The 14,095-nt window shown below is 43.2% G+C and overlaps 3 protein-coding genes across 5 annotated transcripts in view; all 3 read left to right on the forward strand.

The window, feature by feature from the left end:
• LOC138970714 (uncharacterized) overlaps positions 1-14,095 on the forward strand; it is a 302,337-nt gene that overhangs the window by 244,160 nt on the left and 44,082 nt on the right. The window lies entirely within an intron of this gene.
• The window catches only part of LOC138970709 (uncharacterized), a 383,958-nt gene that overhangs the window by 153,832 nt on the left and 216,031 nt on the right, over positions 1-14,095 (forward strand). The window lies entirely within an intron of this gene.
• The window catches only part of LOC138970704 (cell surface hyaluronidase-like), a 204,843-nt gene that overhangs the window by 143,449 nt on the left and 47,299 nt on the right, over positions 1-14,095 (forward strand). For all 3 annotated transcript variants that reach the window (XM_070343187.1, XM_070343186.1, XM_070343188.1), the window contains exons 6-11: positions 1,707-1,880; positions 2,709-2,824; positions 4,853-4,958; positions 8,962-9,069; positions 11,881-12,065; positions 12,829-12,901. In XM_070343187.1, coding sequence (XP_070199288.1) covers positions 1,707-1,880; positions 2,709-2,824; positions 4,853-4,958; positions 8,962-9,069; positions 11,881-12,065; positions 12,829-12,901 — 762 coding nt within the window. The remainder of the gene's footprint in view (positions 1-1,706; positions 1,881-2,708; positions 2,825-4,852; positions 4,959-8,961; positions 9,070-11,880; positions 12,066-12,828; positions 12,902-14,095) is intronic.

A 14,095-nucleotide genomic window follows, 5' to 3' on the forward strand; every position in this document is an offset into this window, starting at 1 on the left:
TAGCAAACATCCTGGAGTAGTATAGTATTCCACTTTGTTCTCATAATGTTCATAAATAGTGAGTTTGTAAATGAGAACCTGGGAGTTTCCGCTGGCTAAAGCTAACATTTCTTGTGCCGACTATTATTTCAGGTTGTGTGTGTGTGTGTGTGTGTGTGTGTGTGTGTGTGTGTGTGTGTGTGTATGTGTGTGTGTTTTGTGTGTGTTATGTGTGTGTGTGTGTGTGTGTGTGTGTGTGTGTGTGTGTGTGTGTGTGTTATCCTTTTTATTGACTCACATGCGAAGCAAAAGTGAGTCTATGTACTCACCCGAGTCGTTCGTCCGTCCGTCCCCCCCGTCCGTCCCCCCCGTCCGTCCGGCCGTCCGGAAAACTTTAACGTTGGATATTTCTTGGACACTATTCAGTACCAAATTTGGCAAGATGGTGTATGATGACAAGGCCCCAAAAAACATACATAGCATCTTGACCTTGCTTCAAGGTCAAGGTCGCAGGGGCCACAAATGTTGTCTAAAAAACAGCTATTTTTCACATTTTTCCCATTTTCTCTGAAGTTTTTGAGATTGAATACCTCACCTATATATGATATATAGGGCAAAGTAAGCCCCATCTTTTGATACCAGTTTGGTTTACCTTGCTTCAAGGTCAAGGTCACAGGAGCTCTTCAAAGTTGGATTGTATACATATTTTGAAGTGACCTTGACCCTGAACTATGGAAGATAACTGTTTCAAACTTAAAAATTATGTGGGGCACATGTTATGCTTTCATCATGAGACACATTTGGTCACATATGATCAAGGTCAAGGTCACTTTGACCCTTATGAAATGTGACCAAAATAAGGTAGTGAACCACTAAAAGTGACCATATCTCATGGTAGAAAGAGCCAATAAGCACCATTGTACTTCCTATGTCTTGAATTAACAGCTTTGTGTTGCATGACCTTGGATGACCTTGACCACATGTATTTTGGTAGGAAAAATGTGTAAAGCAGTTCTTAGTGTATGATGTCATTGCTAGGTTTAGTTATTTGACCTTGACCCTGAAGGTCAAGGTCAAGGTCAAGCATGTGAGTCGTATGGGCTTTGCCCTTCTTGTTTTAATAATTGTTAGATTTACCTCTTCTTTCTTCCTCTCGAAACTCTTTGTGTGTCTATATCTGTGGCAAAAAAAATACAAAAAACACAAACTAGCTTCTTTTCCTAAAATCTACTTTTGTTATCATATTTCGGGTAGCCTTTTGATTTCAAAGATTTGTTAATTGCTTTTTACATTTAGTCGTCAAGTTTTGACTAAATGTTTTAACATCTAGACAAGGAATCGGGACGAAGGACCAAATAGATTGAAATTTTGGTCAAGCAATCTTCGACTTTGGCATTGTATTACAGCTTGGAGGATTAACACATAATAATGAGTTTGGTCATTAAAAATCTGAAGATTGTAATTAAAATTTAAGTTTTAGATATCGATCAAAAATAATGTCCACGTATTCTTCCTCATTTTCTGATTCCAAAAACAAAAAATATGTTATATTCGGATTAAAAACAAGCTCAGAAATGTCAAAACTGACGATACTTGTTGAAAACATGCATTGCGTTCAGTTTCATTCTCTGAGTTCGACAGATGTAGTTATTTTGCCTAACTGTGATTGGTTTTTTAGTTTTTTTTTTTATAGACATAACCGTACTTCCATATTCGTGTCTATGTAGCTCTTCCAAATGGCAAAGTGATCGGCATGTACGCTGTTGGCGACGGGATTTGCTGCCGAAACAAAAAGAAGGCCGATTTCGCCACTTTGGAGGACGTCATTGTCAACGACCTCGGTGGTGACGTCATTACCAAAGTCGGCAAGGAGGACAGTTATTCTCTCCTGACGCAAAAAGGTAACAGTGTGTACTATTATCTGCATTCCAAAAGATCTTTCCTCTTTCTGACGGTTTAGCTATCCCGGACAGAAAGTTGATCGCGATGCATGCTTTGGGGATTCGAGGGTTAATTTGTGTGCTGTCGCCTGGGCAAAAAGGCGGTGGATTTTTACACCCTGGATGACGTCATTATCAACGACCTGGGTGGTGAGCTCATCACCTCTGTCGAAGGGGGAGACAGCTATTCCCTCCTGACCATACAATTTAAAGGGTATTGCTCTGCTTTTGCCACATGGTCCACTTGGTCAAATGCCAAAAATCAACATATTGACCGCTTGCTGTGATGAGTTCGAATTTATTGCAGAATGAATTTCTTTAAAAGCCAGTATTTGCTTAGACGAAATGAATTCATAAAAAAATGTGACAATGCACAGAGAGCACCTAGGCTGTTCAATTTTGGAATGTGATCAAATGGAGGGATGCTCTTTTTCCATACACAAACCTCTACCACATCTGAAATGGTGATCCAAACTGTGTGGTGTGTGCCTTTTAAAATAAAAGAAGTGCATTTTATGATAGACGCACAGATGCAACAAGAAAAGGTAAGTGATCCAGTGTATAGAGTGCATACAGAACTAAAGACAGACATACAAACAGACAGACAGACAGACAGACAGACAGACAGACAGACAGACAGACAGACAGACAGACAGACAGACAGACGGACTCACCGATTCCTATACACCGCCACATGAAGGCGGCGTAAAAACCTATTTATCACATGTCATAATACCATCAAAACTAAACTTCCTGTTGAGACGGGTATTTTGTTTTGTTTTGATGCAGGCAATAAGAATACCACCCAAGAGCACCATCTGATCAAGGGTCAAAAGTCAAAGTACATTGAACAGAAGGAGGAGTATCTGCAACTGCCTCTCTGGGAAAAACAGCGGGATTTCCAGGTAACGTAACTAATACCCCCATTCCACACATCCGTTCTAGGTCCCGTTCCCGCACCGACCAAGGAACGGCACGGGAATGGGAGGGATCGGGAGGGGACCTTAATGGAACGCCAATGGACGTTAACGGAACTCCTTTGAACGGTAGGAACGGTTGGGATGGGTGAGTTCGGGCTGTATGTTCAAAATTGTAGCCATTCCCCGCCCGTTCCAAATGAACGGTAATGGAACCTTAACACATCGGTAACGGAACTCATGGATCGTTAATTGAGCTTAACGCAATGGTAACGCAACGTTAGCGCTCTCACACACTGCATTGTCATACCCCTAATCCACATATCCGTTCTAGCTTCCGTTCCCAGCCGTCCTGAGGACGGTTGCCACTACGGTCAGACGCTGCGTCTGATCGGAGTGACGGCTGGGAACGGAAGCTAGAACGGATGTGTGGAATGGGGGTATATGGCGGTTTTATGACAGTAGAATAAATCTGAAAAAGACAGACTTCCAACGTCTGTGCGCCAGTGCCGGATTTTGGATTGCATTATCGCACATAATCGGATTTTAGGTTGACCTATAATTTACCGGTTTTACGTGAAGGGGAAACAAGTCGCGTAAGGCGAAAATACAACATTTAGTCAAGCTGTCGAACTCACAGAATGAAACTGAACGCACTGCATTTTTTCAGCAAGACCGTATACTCGTAGCATCGTCAATCCACCGCTCATGGCAAAGGCAGTGAAATTGACAATCCAGAAGAGCGGGGTAGTAGTTCCGCTGAGAAGGATAGTACGCTTTTCTTTATCTCTATTCTTTTTAACTTTCTGAGCGTGTTTTTAATCCAAACATATCATATCTATATGTTTTTGGAATCAGGAACCGACAAGAATTAAGATGAAAGTGTTTTTAAATTGATTGCGAAAATTTAATTTTGATCATAAATTTTATATTTTCAATTTTCAGAGCTTGTTTTTAATCCATATATAACATATTTATATGTTTTTGGAATCAGAAAATGATAAAGAATAAGATGAAATTGTTTTTGAATCGTTTCATAAAAATATAATTTTAATTACAATTTTCACATTTTTAATGACCAAAGTCATCAATTAACTTTTAAGCCTCCAAGCTGAATTGCAATACCAAAGTCCGGCCTTCGTCGAAGATTGCTTGGCCAAAATTTCAATCAATTTGATTGAAAAATGAGGGTGTGACAGTGCCGCCTCAACTTTTACAAAAAGCCGGATATGACGTCATCAAAGACATTTATCAAAAAAATGAAAAACACCTCTGAGGATATCATACCCATGAACTCTCATGTAAAATGTCATAAAGATCGGCTCAGTAGTTTACTCTGAATCGCTTACTACACACACACACACAGACACAGACACAGACACACACACACACACACACACACACACACACACACATACACACACACACACACACCACGACCCTCGTCTCGATTCCCCCTCTATGTTAAAACATTTAAAACTTGACTAAATGTGAAAAGGAGAGAAAAAACGAAATTGTCAGCTGATCCGTCCTGCCGTGTTCGACTGCTTTTAAGAATTCTTTGTTATGAAAAGAAAGCTACTGCAGTGCTATTACACAATCGTTTGATTGGTTGCCGTGACCAGGGCGGATGTGCACGATGAAGTTACCAACAGTGAGGGAGCCAGCCACGGGATCGGATTGGTTGAATTTTGTTTTGTTTGTAATTTTAAGCAATCAGAACAAGCGGCTGCCTTCCACACAGCGGGTAACTCTCTGCATCTGGTGCACACCAGTTCAAGTGACCGGTTCAAGATTTCATAGACACACACACATACACTCACACACACGCACACACACACACACACACACTCACAAACACACACACACACACACCTCACGCGTGCTCGCGAACGCACGCACATACACACATACACTCGATCAGAGCCCAGGCCGGACAGATCTTCTTTGCATCATGCTCAGCTAGTGTATTCCATTCTGCTATTGTTTGCCAGCAAGTACGTTGTGGGTGTGCAGGTTGCAAAGAGTGCCAAGACAACCCACCAGTTTTTCCGTGTACTGACAACGCATGTTGCCTATCCCATTCTGGAATTGGCCGATACGGTGAGGGGCTGGTTACCTGGTAAGTCATCATAGCGTTTGTGTATGTGTGTGTGTGTGTGTGTGTGTGTGTGTGTGTGTGTGTGTGTGTGTGTGTGTGTGTGTGTGTACGTGCTTGCGTGCGTGCGTGTGTTTCTCAGTATGCCTGTCTCTGTGAGTCGGTGTATGCGTGGAGTGCCGTACAGTCCCAAAGCAGTTTAAGTTATACTGTCCGCCAATAGAAATGTTCGCATTTAATTCGTTTGCATCATCTCGTTGACCACGATACGTGAACGTGGTACGCGTAACCTCGAACAACTCTCATTTTAATGTATGTCTTTGCATTTTACCCTTCATTTTGTGTTTGGCTTCAATAAAGAATCTTCACAATCAATAGGATACTAGGGCCACGGTCTCGGACAAGCTGTGACTTGTAACCGTTTTTACTGCCGATTTCAAAGTTAGCTGAAGTTAAGAGTTTACGTTACACAGCTAGCAGCCAGGGTGTCGATTTGAAAGTTAGCTGAAGTTAAGAGTTTACGTTGCACAGCTATACTGAAAGGCATAAATTCTGCAAATAGTGCATGTCGATTTGAAAGTTAGCTGAAGTTAAGAGTTTACGTTGCACAGCTATACTGAAAGGCATAAATTCTGCAAATAGTGCATTGAACGATTTTGCTCTCAAACGAAAATCAGATTGAACCTGTAATTTGTAGTTGACATCTTGAGTGTCGGAGCAAATGTTTCACGCTGTCAGCGTGCGCTTTGCAGTATTGCTGATCCAGCCACAGCTCACTGTGCTAATAAAGACAATGGGCTGAACGGGAGACAATAACGTAAAAAAGATAGTGTATGGCTCTATAAAATGCAACTGGCTGTTTGGCTGTATCAGATATCGCAATCATGCCACGACTTGATGAAGGAGAGAGACAGCAAGCGATTGGGATGCTTAGAGCTGGCCAAAGCATTGAACGTGTTGAACACTGAACGTTTTCCGAAATCATTGCGCTTGGACTCAGTCACTTTTTTTGAAAAATTGTCATTTCATGATGTTCTATTCAAAATCAATAAAGCGAAAGTTTATAAACACTAAAATGGCCAATAAATAAAATATTCAAACATTGAAAACATTCACCACTGGGTTGATTTTTTGTCATTCTTTAAAGTTCAGTTTGCGGAATTTATGCCTCTCGGTATAGTAGCCAGGGTGTCGATTTCAAAGTTAGCTGAAGTCAAGAGTTTACGCTGCACAGCTAGTTGCCAGGGTGTCGATTTCAAAGTTAGCTGAAGTCAAGAGTTTACGTTGCACAGCTTGCAGCCAGGGTGTCGATTTCAAAGTTAGCTGAAGTTAAGAGTTTACGCTGCACAGCTAGCAGCCAGGCTGCCGATTTCAAAGTTAGCTGAAGTCAAGAGTTTACGCTGCACAGCTAGCAGCCAGGCTGTCGATTTCAAAGTTAGCTGAAGTCAAGAGTTTACGCTGCACAGCTTGCAGCCAGGGTGTCGATTTCAAAGTTAGCTGAAGTCAAGAGTTTACGTTGCACAGCTAGTAGCCAGGGTGTCGATTTCAAAGTTAGCTGAAGTCAAGAGTTTACGCTGCACAGCTAGTAGCCAGGGTGTCGATTTCAAAGTTAGCTGAAGTCAAGAGTTTACGTTGCACAGCTAGTAGCCAGGGTGTCGATTTCAAAGTTAGCTGAAGTCAAGAGTTTACGCTGCACAGCTAGTAGCCATGGTGTCGATTTCAAAGTTAGCTGAAGTCAAGAGTTTACGCTGCACAGCTAGTAGCCAGGGTGTCGATTTCAAAGTTAGCTGAAGTCAAGAGTTTACGCTGCACAGCTAGTAGCCAGGGTGTCGATTTCAAAGTTAGCTGAAGTCAAGAGTTTACGTTGCACAGCTAGTAGCCAGGGTGTCGATTTCAAAGTTAGCTGAAGTCAAGAGTTTACGTTGCACAGCTAGCCGCCAGGCTGCCGATTTTTGGGATATATTCAAGTGGAAGGGAAGTCTTAAACCACGGGGGCGAAGCCGACTTCGCAAAGTCAAATTCGGGCTCAACTAAGGACAGCCTTGAAGCCTGATATTACTTGGGCGAAGTCGATTTCACCGAGCTCGATGCACGACCCTTTGGCATTGAAGTTTGGGTAAAAAGACTTCACGAAGTCTTGGCAAAGTCAATTTCGGACTCATTTAAAGACGGCCTTTATACGAGAAGAAAAGTATTGTTCCCCAGAGGAAAACATGACATGCGAGTGTGAAGGTATAATTGTTCCCGAGAGGAAACATGACATGCGAGTGTGAAGGTATTGTTCCCCAGAGGAAAATATGACATGCGAGTGTGAAGGTATTGTTCCCCAGAGGAAAATATGACATGCGAGTGTGAAGGTATTGTTCCCCAGAGGAAAATATGACATGCCAGTGTGAAGTTATTGTTCCCCAGAGGAAAACATGACATGCGAGTGTGAAGGTATTGTTCCCCAGAGGAAAATATGACATGCCAGTGTGAAGGTATTGTTCCCCAGAGGAAAATATGACATGCGAGTGTGAAGGTATTGTTCCCCAGAGGAAAATATGACATGCCAGTGTGAAGTTATTGTTCCCCAGAGGAAACATGACATGCGAGTGAAGGTATTGTTCTCCAGAGGAAACATGACATGCGAGTGTGAAAGTATTGTTCCCCAGAGGAAACATGACATGCGAGTGTGAAGGTATTGTTCCCCAGAGGAAACATGACATGTGAGTGTGAAGGTATTGTTCCCCAGAGGAAACATGACTTGCGAGTGTGAAGGTATTGTTCCCTAGAGGAAACATGACATGTGAGTGTGAAAGTATTGTTCCCCAGAGGAAACATGACAAGTCATGCGAGTGTGAAGGTATTATTCCCCAGAGGAAACATGACATGCGAGTGTGAAGGTATTGTTCCCCAGAGGAAAATATGACATGCGAGTGTGAAGGTATTGTTCCCCAGAGGAAACATGACATGCGAGTGTGAAAGTATTGTTCCCCAGAGGAAACATGACATGCGAGTGTGAAGGTATTGTTCCTCAGAGGAAACATGACATGCGAGTGTGAAGGTATTGTTCCCCAGAGGAAACATGACATGCGAGTGTGAAAGTATTGTTCCCCAGAGGAAACATGACATGCGAGTGTGAAGGTATTGTTCCCCAGAGGAAACATGACATGTGAGTGTGAAAGTATTGTTCCCCAGAGGAAACATGACATGCGAGTGTGAAGGTATTGTTCACTAGAGGAAACATGACATGTGAGTGTGAAAGTATTGTTCCCCAGAGGAAACATGACAAGTCTTGCGAGTGTGAAGGTATTGTTCCCCAGAGGAAACATGACATGCGAGAGTGAAGGTATTGTTCCCCAGAGGAAAATATGACATGCGAGTGTGAAGGTATTGTTCCCCAGAGGAAACATGACATGCGAGTGTGAAAGTATTGTTCCCCAGAGGAAACATGACATGCGAGTGTGAAGGTATTGTTCCCCAGAGGAAACATGACATGCGAGTGTGAAGGTATTGTTCCCCAGAGGAAACATGACATGCGAGTGTGAAAGTATTGTTCCCCATAGGAAACATGACATGCGAGTGTGAAAGTATTGTTCCCCAGAGGAAACATGCCACGCGAGTGTGAAGGTATTGTTCCCCAGAGGAAACATGACATGCGAGTGTGAAGGTATTGTTCCCCAGAGGAAAATATGACATGCGAGTGTGAAGGTATTGTTCCCCAGAGGAAAATATGACATGCGAGTGTGAAGGTATTGTTCCCCAGAGGAAAATATGACATGCGAGTGTGAAGGTATTGTTCCCGAGAGGAAACATGACATGCGAGTGTGAAGGTATTGTTCCCCAGAGGAAAACATGACATGCGAGTGTGAAGGTATTGTTCCCGAGAGGAAACATGACATGCGAGTGTGAAGGTATTGTTCCCCAGAGGAAAATATGACATGCGAGTGTGAAGGTATTGTTTCCCAGAGGAAAATATGACATGCGAGTGTGAAGGTATTGTTCCCCAGAGGAAAACATGACATGCGAGTGTGTCTCTTCCCAGGGGACAAGATTCTGGTGACCTCTACAGACTACGACTGGGCCCTGGCGGAGACACGTGACGTCATCCACTGTCATGGAGAATGCAGCGACTCTCAGATCAGAGTCAACCGTAAGACTTTGCTGAGTCCATTACTTTTACGTTTTGAAATCTACAATGAAAATTCCTTTTTTTAAGACCGCTAGATATCTAGGATAACTCAAAATAGAGAGGGAGTCTTAAAGATGGAGGTGAATGTTACCTGCTATTCCGACTTGGTCGTGTGACAGACGTTTTCTTCCACACGAGATTACGTTGATTGTCATCAGCTAATCGAGTGTGGAAGAAAACTCTGTCACACGACCAAGTCGGAATAGCATTTATGTCTCACAGCTTCAACAGAGGAGAGAACAAACACGTGTTGTGTACTCAAGCTTGACAAACCTAAACACAGCAGCAGCCATTGTGGAGAGATCTACTTTTTGACGGAAGTGGCCGAACAACTGTGAATGACGTCTCGGTATATGTGAATGACGTCACAGTCATCGTCACAGTCTGTATCTTTTGAAGCATCGCATTCTTCATGACGTCTTTCTGTGTCTGAATCCGCGAAATGTTTGTTCTTTCCGGAATCTTTGTCATCTATGTTCAGAACTCTGTCCTTCTAGATTCAGACTAACAGGCCTCCTGAGCGAGCCACTTTCCAAGGGCAGCTATATTCGCGTATGGAAACAGTACGGTCGTCTGGGATGCCGTTTTCAGTATTCTGAGCGTTGAAGAATTTGTAAAGAGAAGAAACGATAACAGCAGGAGAAATAAAAGTCGTGTGTGCATTTTTTGGCTTTTGGAGGGACGATTTTGAGTTTGAATCCGTTCTTGCCATGCTCCTAAAGCGTGTAACATACAATCTTTCACACGTTTGCTTTAGTAGTGGCAAAGAAGGAAAGCGTGTGACATACACATATGTCACACACTTTCCTTCTTTGCCACTACTAAAGCAAACGTGTGCAAGATTGTATGTTATACGCTTTGGAGCATGTGCAAGAACGGATTCAAACTCGAAATCGTCCCTCCAAAATCCCCAAAATGCACACACGACTTTTATTTCTCCTGCTGTTGTCGTGTCTTCTCTTTACACATTCTTCAACGCTGAGAATACTGAAAACGGCATCCCAGACTACAGTACTGTTTCCATACGCGAGTTTAGCTTCCCTTGGAAAGTGGCTCGCTCAGGAGGCCTGTTAGTCTGAAACTATAAGGACAGAGTTCTGAACATAGATGACAAAGACCCCGGAAAGAACAAACATTTCGCGGATGCAGACACAGAAAGACGTCATGAAGAATGGAATGCTTCAAAAGATACAGACTGTGACGATGACTGTGACGTCATTCACATATACCGAGGCGTCATTCATAGTTGTTCGTTCACTTTCAATCAATCAATCAATGACGCTTATATCGCGCATATTCCGTGGGTACAGTTCTAGGCGCTCTGCAGTGATGCCGTGTGAGATGAAATTTTATACGGCCAGTAGATTGCAGCCATTTCGGCGCATATTTACCTTTCACGGCCTATTATTCCAAGTCACACGGGTATAGGTAGACAATTATTAACTGTGCCTAAGCAATTTTGCCAGGAAAGACCCTTTTGTCAATCGTGGGATCTTTAACGTGCACACCCAATGTAGTGTACACGGGGGGAGGGTTCGGACACCGAAGAGAGTCTGCACACAAAGTTGACTCTGAAATAAATTTCCGCCGAACCTGGGATCGAACTCACGCTGACAGCGGCCAACTGAATACAAATCCAGCGCGCTACCAACTGAGCTATATCCCCGCCCCTTTCGTCAAAAAGTAGATCTCTCCACAATGGCTGCTCCTGTGTTTAGGTTTATCAAGCGTGAGTACGCAAAATGTGTTTGTTCTCTCCTCTGTTGAAGCTGTGAGACATAATCGCCATTACGAGCTAGTCGTGTGACAGAGAGTGTTCTTGCACACTCGACTGCTGCTGTTTCACTCCGGCTAAAGCCGTCGTGAAACATCTACAGTCTCGTGTGCAAGAAAACTCTCTGTCACACGACTAGCTCGTAATAGCGGGTAATGTTATGAGTAGAAAATCTGATAATGCAGGGTGTCTAGAGGCGGAAGTCTTAATTGGGCTTTGTGAGATGCGGGTGGGGGGGGGGGGAGGTCTTAAATGTGTCCACCGAGAGGATTCATGCGGTGGGACGACCGAATTCGACGGACACAGATCTTTGCAGGATATTTGAACGCTTCGGGTATGACAACATTATTGAACAATGTGAAACTGACTTATCTTAGCTGTTCATATTGAGGCACACGAGTTGTACTATGATTAAGAATTTAACCTTGACTTAGGAAAGATTCAAGTTACCGTAGGTTAAGTAGATTTGATTTGATTTAATTTGATTGGATTGGATTTGACTGACAGAGAGCCATTGTACTACACTAGCACTGTGTCATTTCTTTTGATTTGATTTGATTTTAACTTCATGCTCAACGTGGACAAAAGGGCAGAAGTAGCGTTACTGTCCCGTAACATCGTGATAGAGGGCGTGATTGGGGGATCAATGTTTTGTACCATGAGAAATTCAAGGTTTACGCCCTCACGGCAAAGTCATTAGGGGCATGTTCCCGGGTTTTAACCCAACTTTAGATGAGATACACAAGTGTATGCTTGTTTAGGTGGTATCAGCCATCTGCACTTATCGCAGAATGACCGAAGTCTTTTACGTGCCACTGTGGTGACACGGAGATGGGACATGTATACCGTCTCTGGGTCTGCACATAAGGTTGACCCGTGTCCGTCCCGGGCCCGGATTCGAACCTGCGACCTTAGGATCACAAGTCCAGTGCTCTACCACCTGAGCTACCCGGGCCCCAGTGTTTTCTACCATCTGATTTCTGTTCTGTTTGTACCAGAGACATTTTACTACACCCACTACGGCAACTTCACGCTCAACGTAGACGAAAGGGCAGAAGTGGCGTTACTGTCCCGTAACATCGTGATCGAGGGCGTGGTCGAGAACGAGTGTTACGCAAAGGACAAGGTCGGGATCAAACGCTGCAAGCGATTCGGCGGCGACACTTTCGGCGGACATATCAAGGTTAGTGTTTCGCTTTGTCGAGCAGTAAAATTCCAGAACAGTGTCCCAAAGTAGCTCTTTCCTAAAATTCAAGTTTCCCAAAGTAGCTCTTTCGTAGAATTCAACAACAGTGTCCCACAGTAGCCCTTCCCTAAAATTCAACAACAGTGTCCAAAAGTAGCTCTTTCGTAGAATTCAACAACAGTGTCCCAAAGTAGCTCTTTCCTAAAATTCAAGAACAGTGTCCCAAAGTAGCCTTTTTCTAAAATTCAACAACAGTGTCCCAAAGTAGCCTTTTTCTAAAATTCAAGAACAGTGTCCCAAAGTAGCTCTTTCCTAAAATTCAAGAACAGTGTCCCAAAGTAGCCTTTTTCTAAAATTCAAGAACAGTGTCCCAAAGTAGCTCTTTTGTAGAATTCAACAACAGTGTCCCAAAGTAGCCCTTTCCTAAAATTCAAGAACAGTATCCCAAAGTAGCCATTTCCTGAAAATTAGGAACAGTGTCCCAAATTAACGGTCTCCTAGAAATTAAGAATAGGGTCCCAAATTATCCCTCTCGTTAAATTCAAGAGGAGTGCCCTGACTGATCGATTAAAACTTTGGTCCTTTTTGGAACATACATCAACAGGAAACATGTCAAGTTTGAAAGCGCTGCCGATTCTGTTTGAAATGAGCTTTCATATTGTATTTTACTTTTTCTCGGGGACTAATCTCTAAAAACAGTCCAACATGACAGGATACAGTTTGTTTTGTAACCTGACTCATCTCGTGCTATGTTACACAGGTACTGAGGGGTCACGCATCAGCACACGTTCAGGGCGCGGAACTTTACCATATGGGCCAGCAGGGGGTCTTGGGTAAGTCAAGGTCTTCCCCCGAAAGCGGCGTAGGGCTGCTGGAATGGCGGGATAAAAACGGCCATAAACGTAACAGATCGAGGACAAAGAAGAAGAAGAAGAAGAAGAAGAAGAAGAAGAAGAAGAAGAAGAAGAAGAAGAAAAAGAAGATGAAGAAGATGAAGAAGAAGAAGTCAAGACCTTTTCTAGAAGGAAACGGTAATTGGGAAACAGAGAGAAATAATATGAGATAACTCTGTAATTACCATAGTTATGGCATACATTTATGAAGATACATTTTGAGCTTTTTTCATCCACATTCTCAGGCGTCTGGAAGGGGACTTCTCTAAAGTATTGGAGAGAGGTACAGACACAGAGACACAGACAAAGAGAGAGACAGAGACAGACACAAAGAGAGACACAGAGACACAAACAGAGAGACAGAGACAGACACAAACAGAGAGACACAGACAGACTCAAAGAGAGAGACACAGACAGACTCAAAGAGAGAGACACAGACACAGACACAAAGAGAGAGACACAGACACAAAGCGAGAGACAGAGACAAAGAGAGAGACACAAAGAGAGAGACAGAGACAGACACAAAGAGAGAGACACATACAGACACAAAGAGAGAGACACAGACAGACACAAAGAGAGAGACACAGACAGACACAAAAAGAGAGACACATACAGACACAAAGAGAGAGACACATACAGACACAAAGAGAGAGACACAGACAGACACAAAAAGAGAGACACATACAGACACAAAGAGAGAGACACAGACAGACACAAAGAGAGAGACAGAGACAGACACAAAAAGAGAGACACACAGACAAACACAAAGAGAGAGACACAGACAGACACAAAGAGAGACACAGACAGACACAAAGAGAGACACAGACAGACACAAAGAGAGAGACACAGACAGACACAAAGAGAGAGACACAGACAGACACAAAAAGAGAGACACACAGACAGACACAAAGAGAGACACACAGACAGACACAAAGAGAGACACACAGACAGACACAAAGAGAGAGACACAGACAGACACAAAAAGAGAGACACACAGACAGACACAAAGAGAGACACATAGACAGACACAAAGAGAGACACACAGACAGACAAAAAGAGAGACACACAGACAGACACAAAGAGAGAAACACAGACAGACACAAAGAGAGACACACAGACAGACACAAAGAGAGA

Source organism: Littorina saxatilis, linkage group LG7 (assembly GCF_037325665.1).
Source record: "Littorina saxatilis isolate snail1 linkage group LG7, US_GU_Lsax_2.0, whole genome shotgun sequence".
NCBI lineage: Eukaryota > Metazoa > Mollusca > Gastropoda > Littorinimorpha > Littorinidae > Littorina > Littorina saxatilis.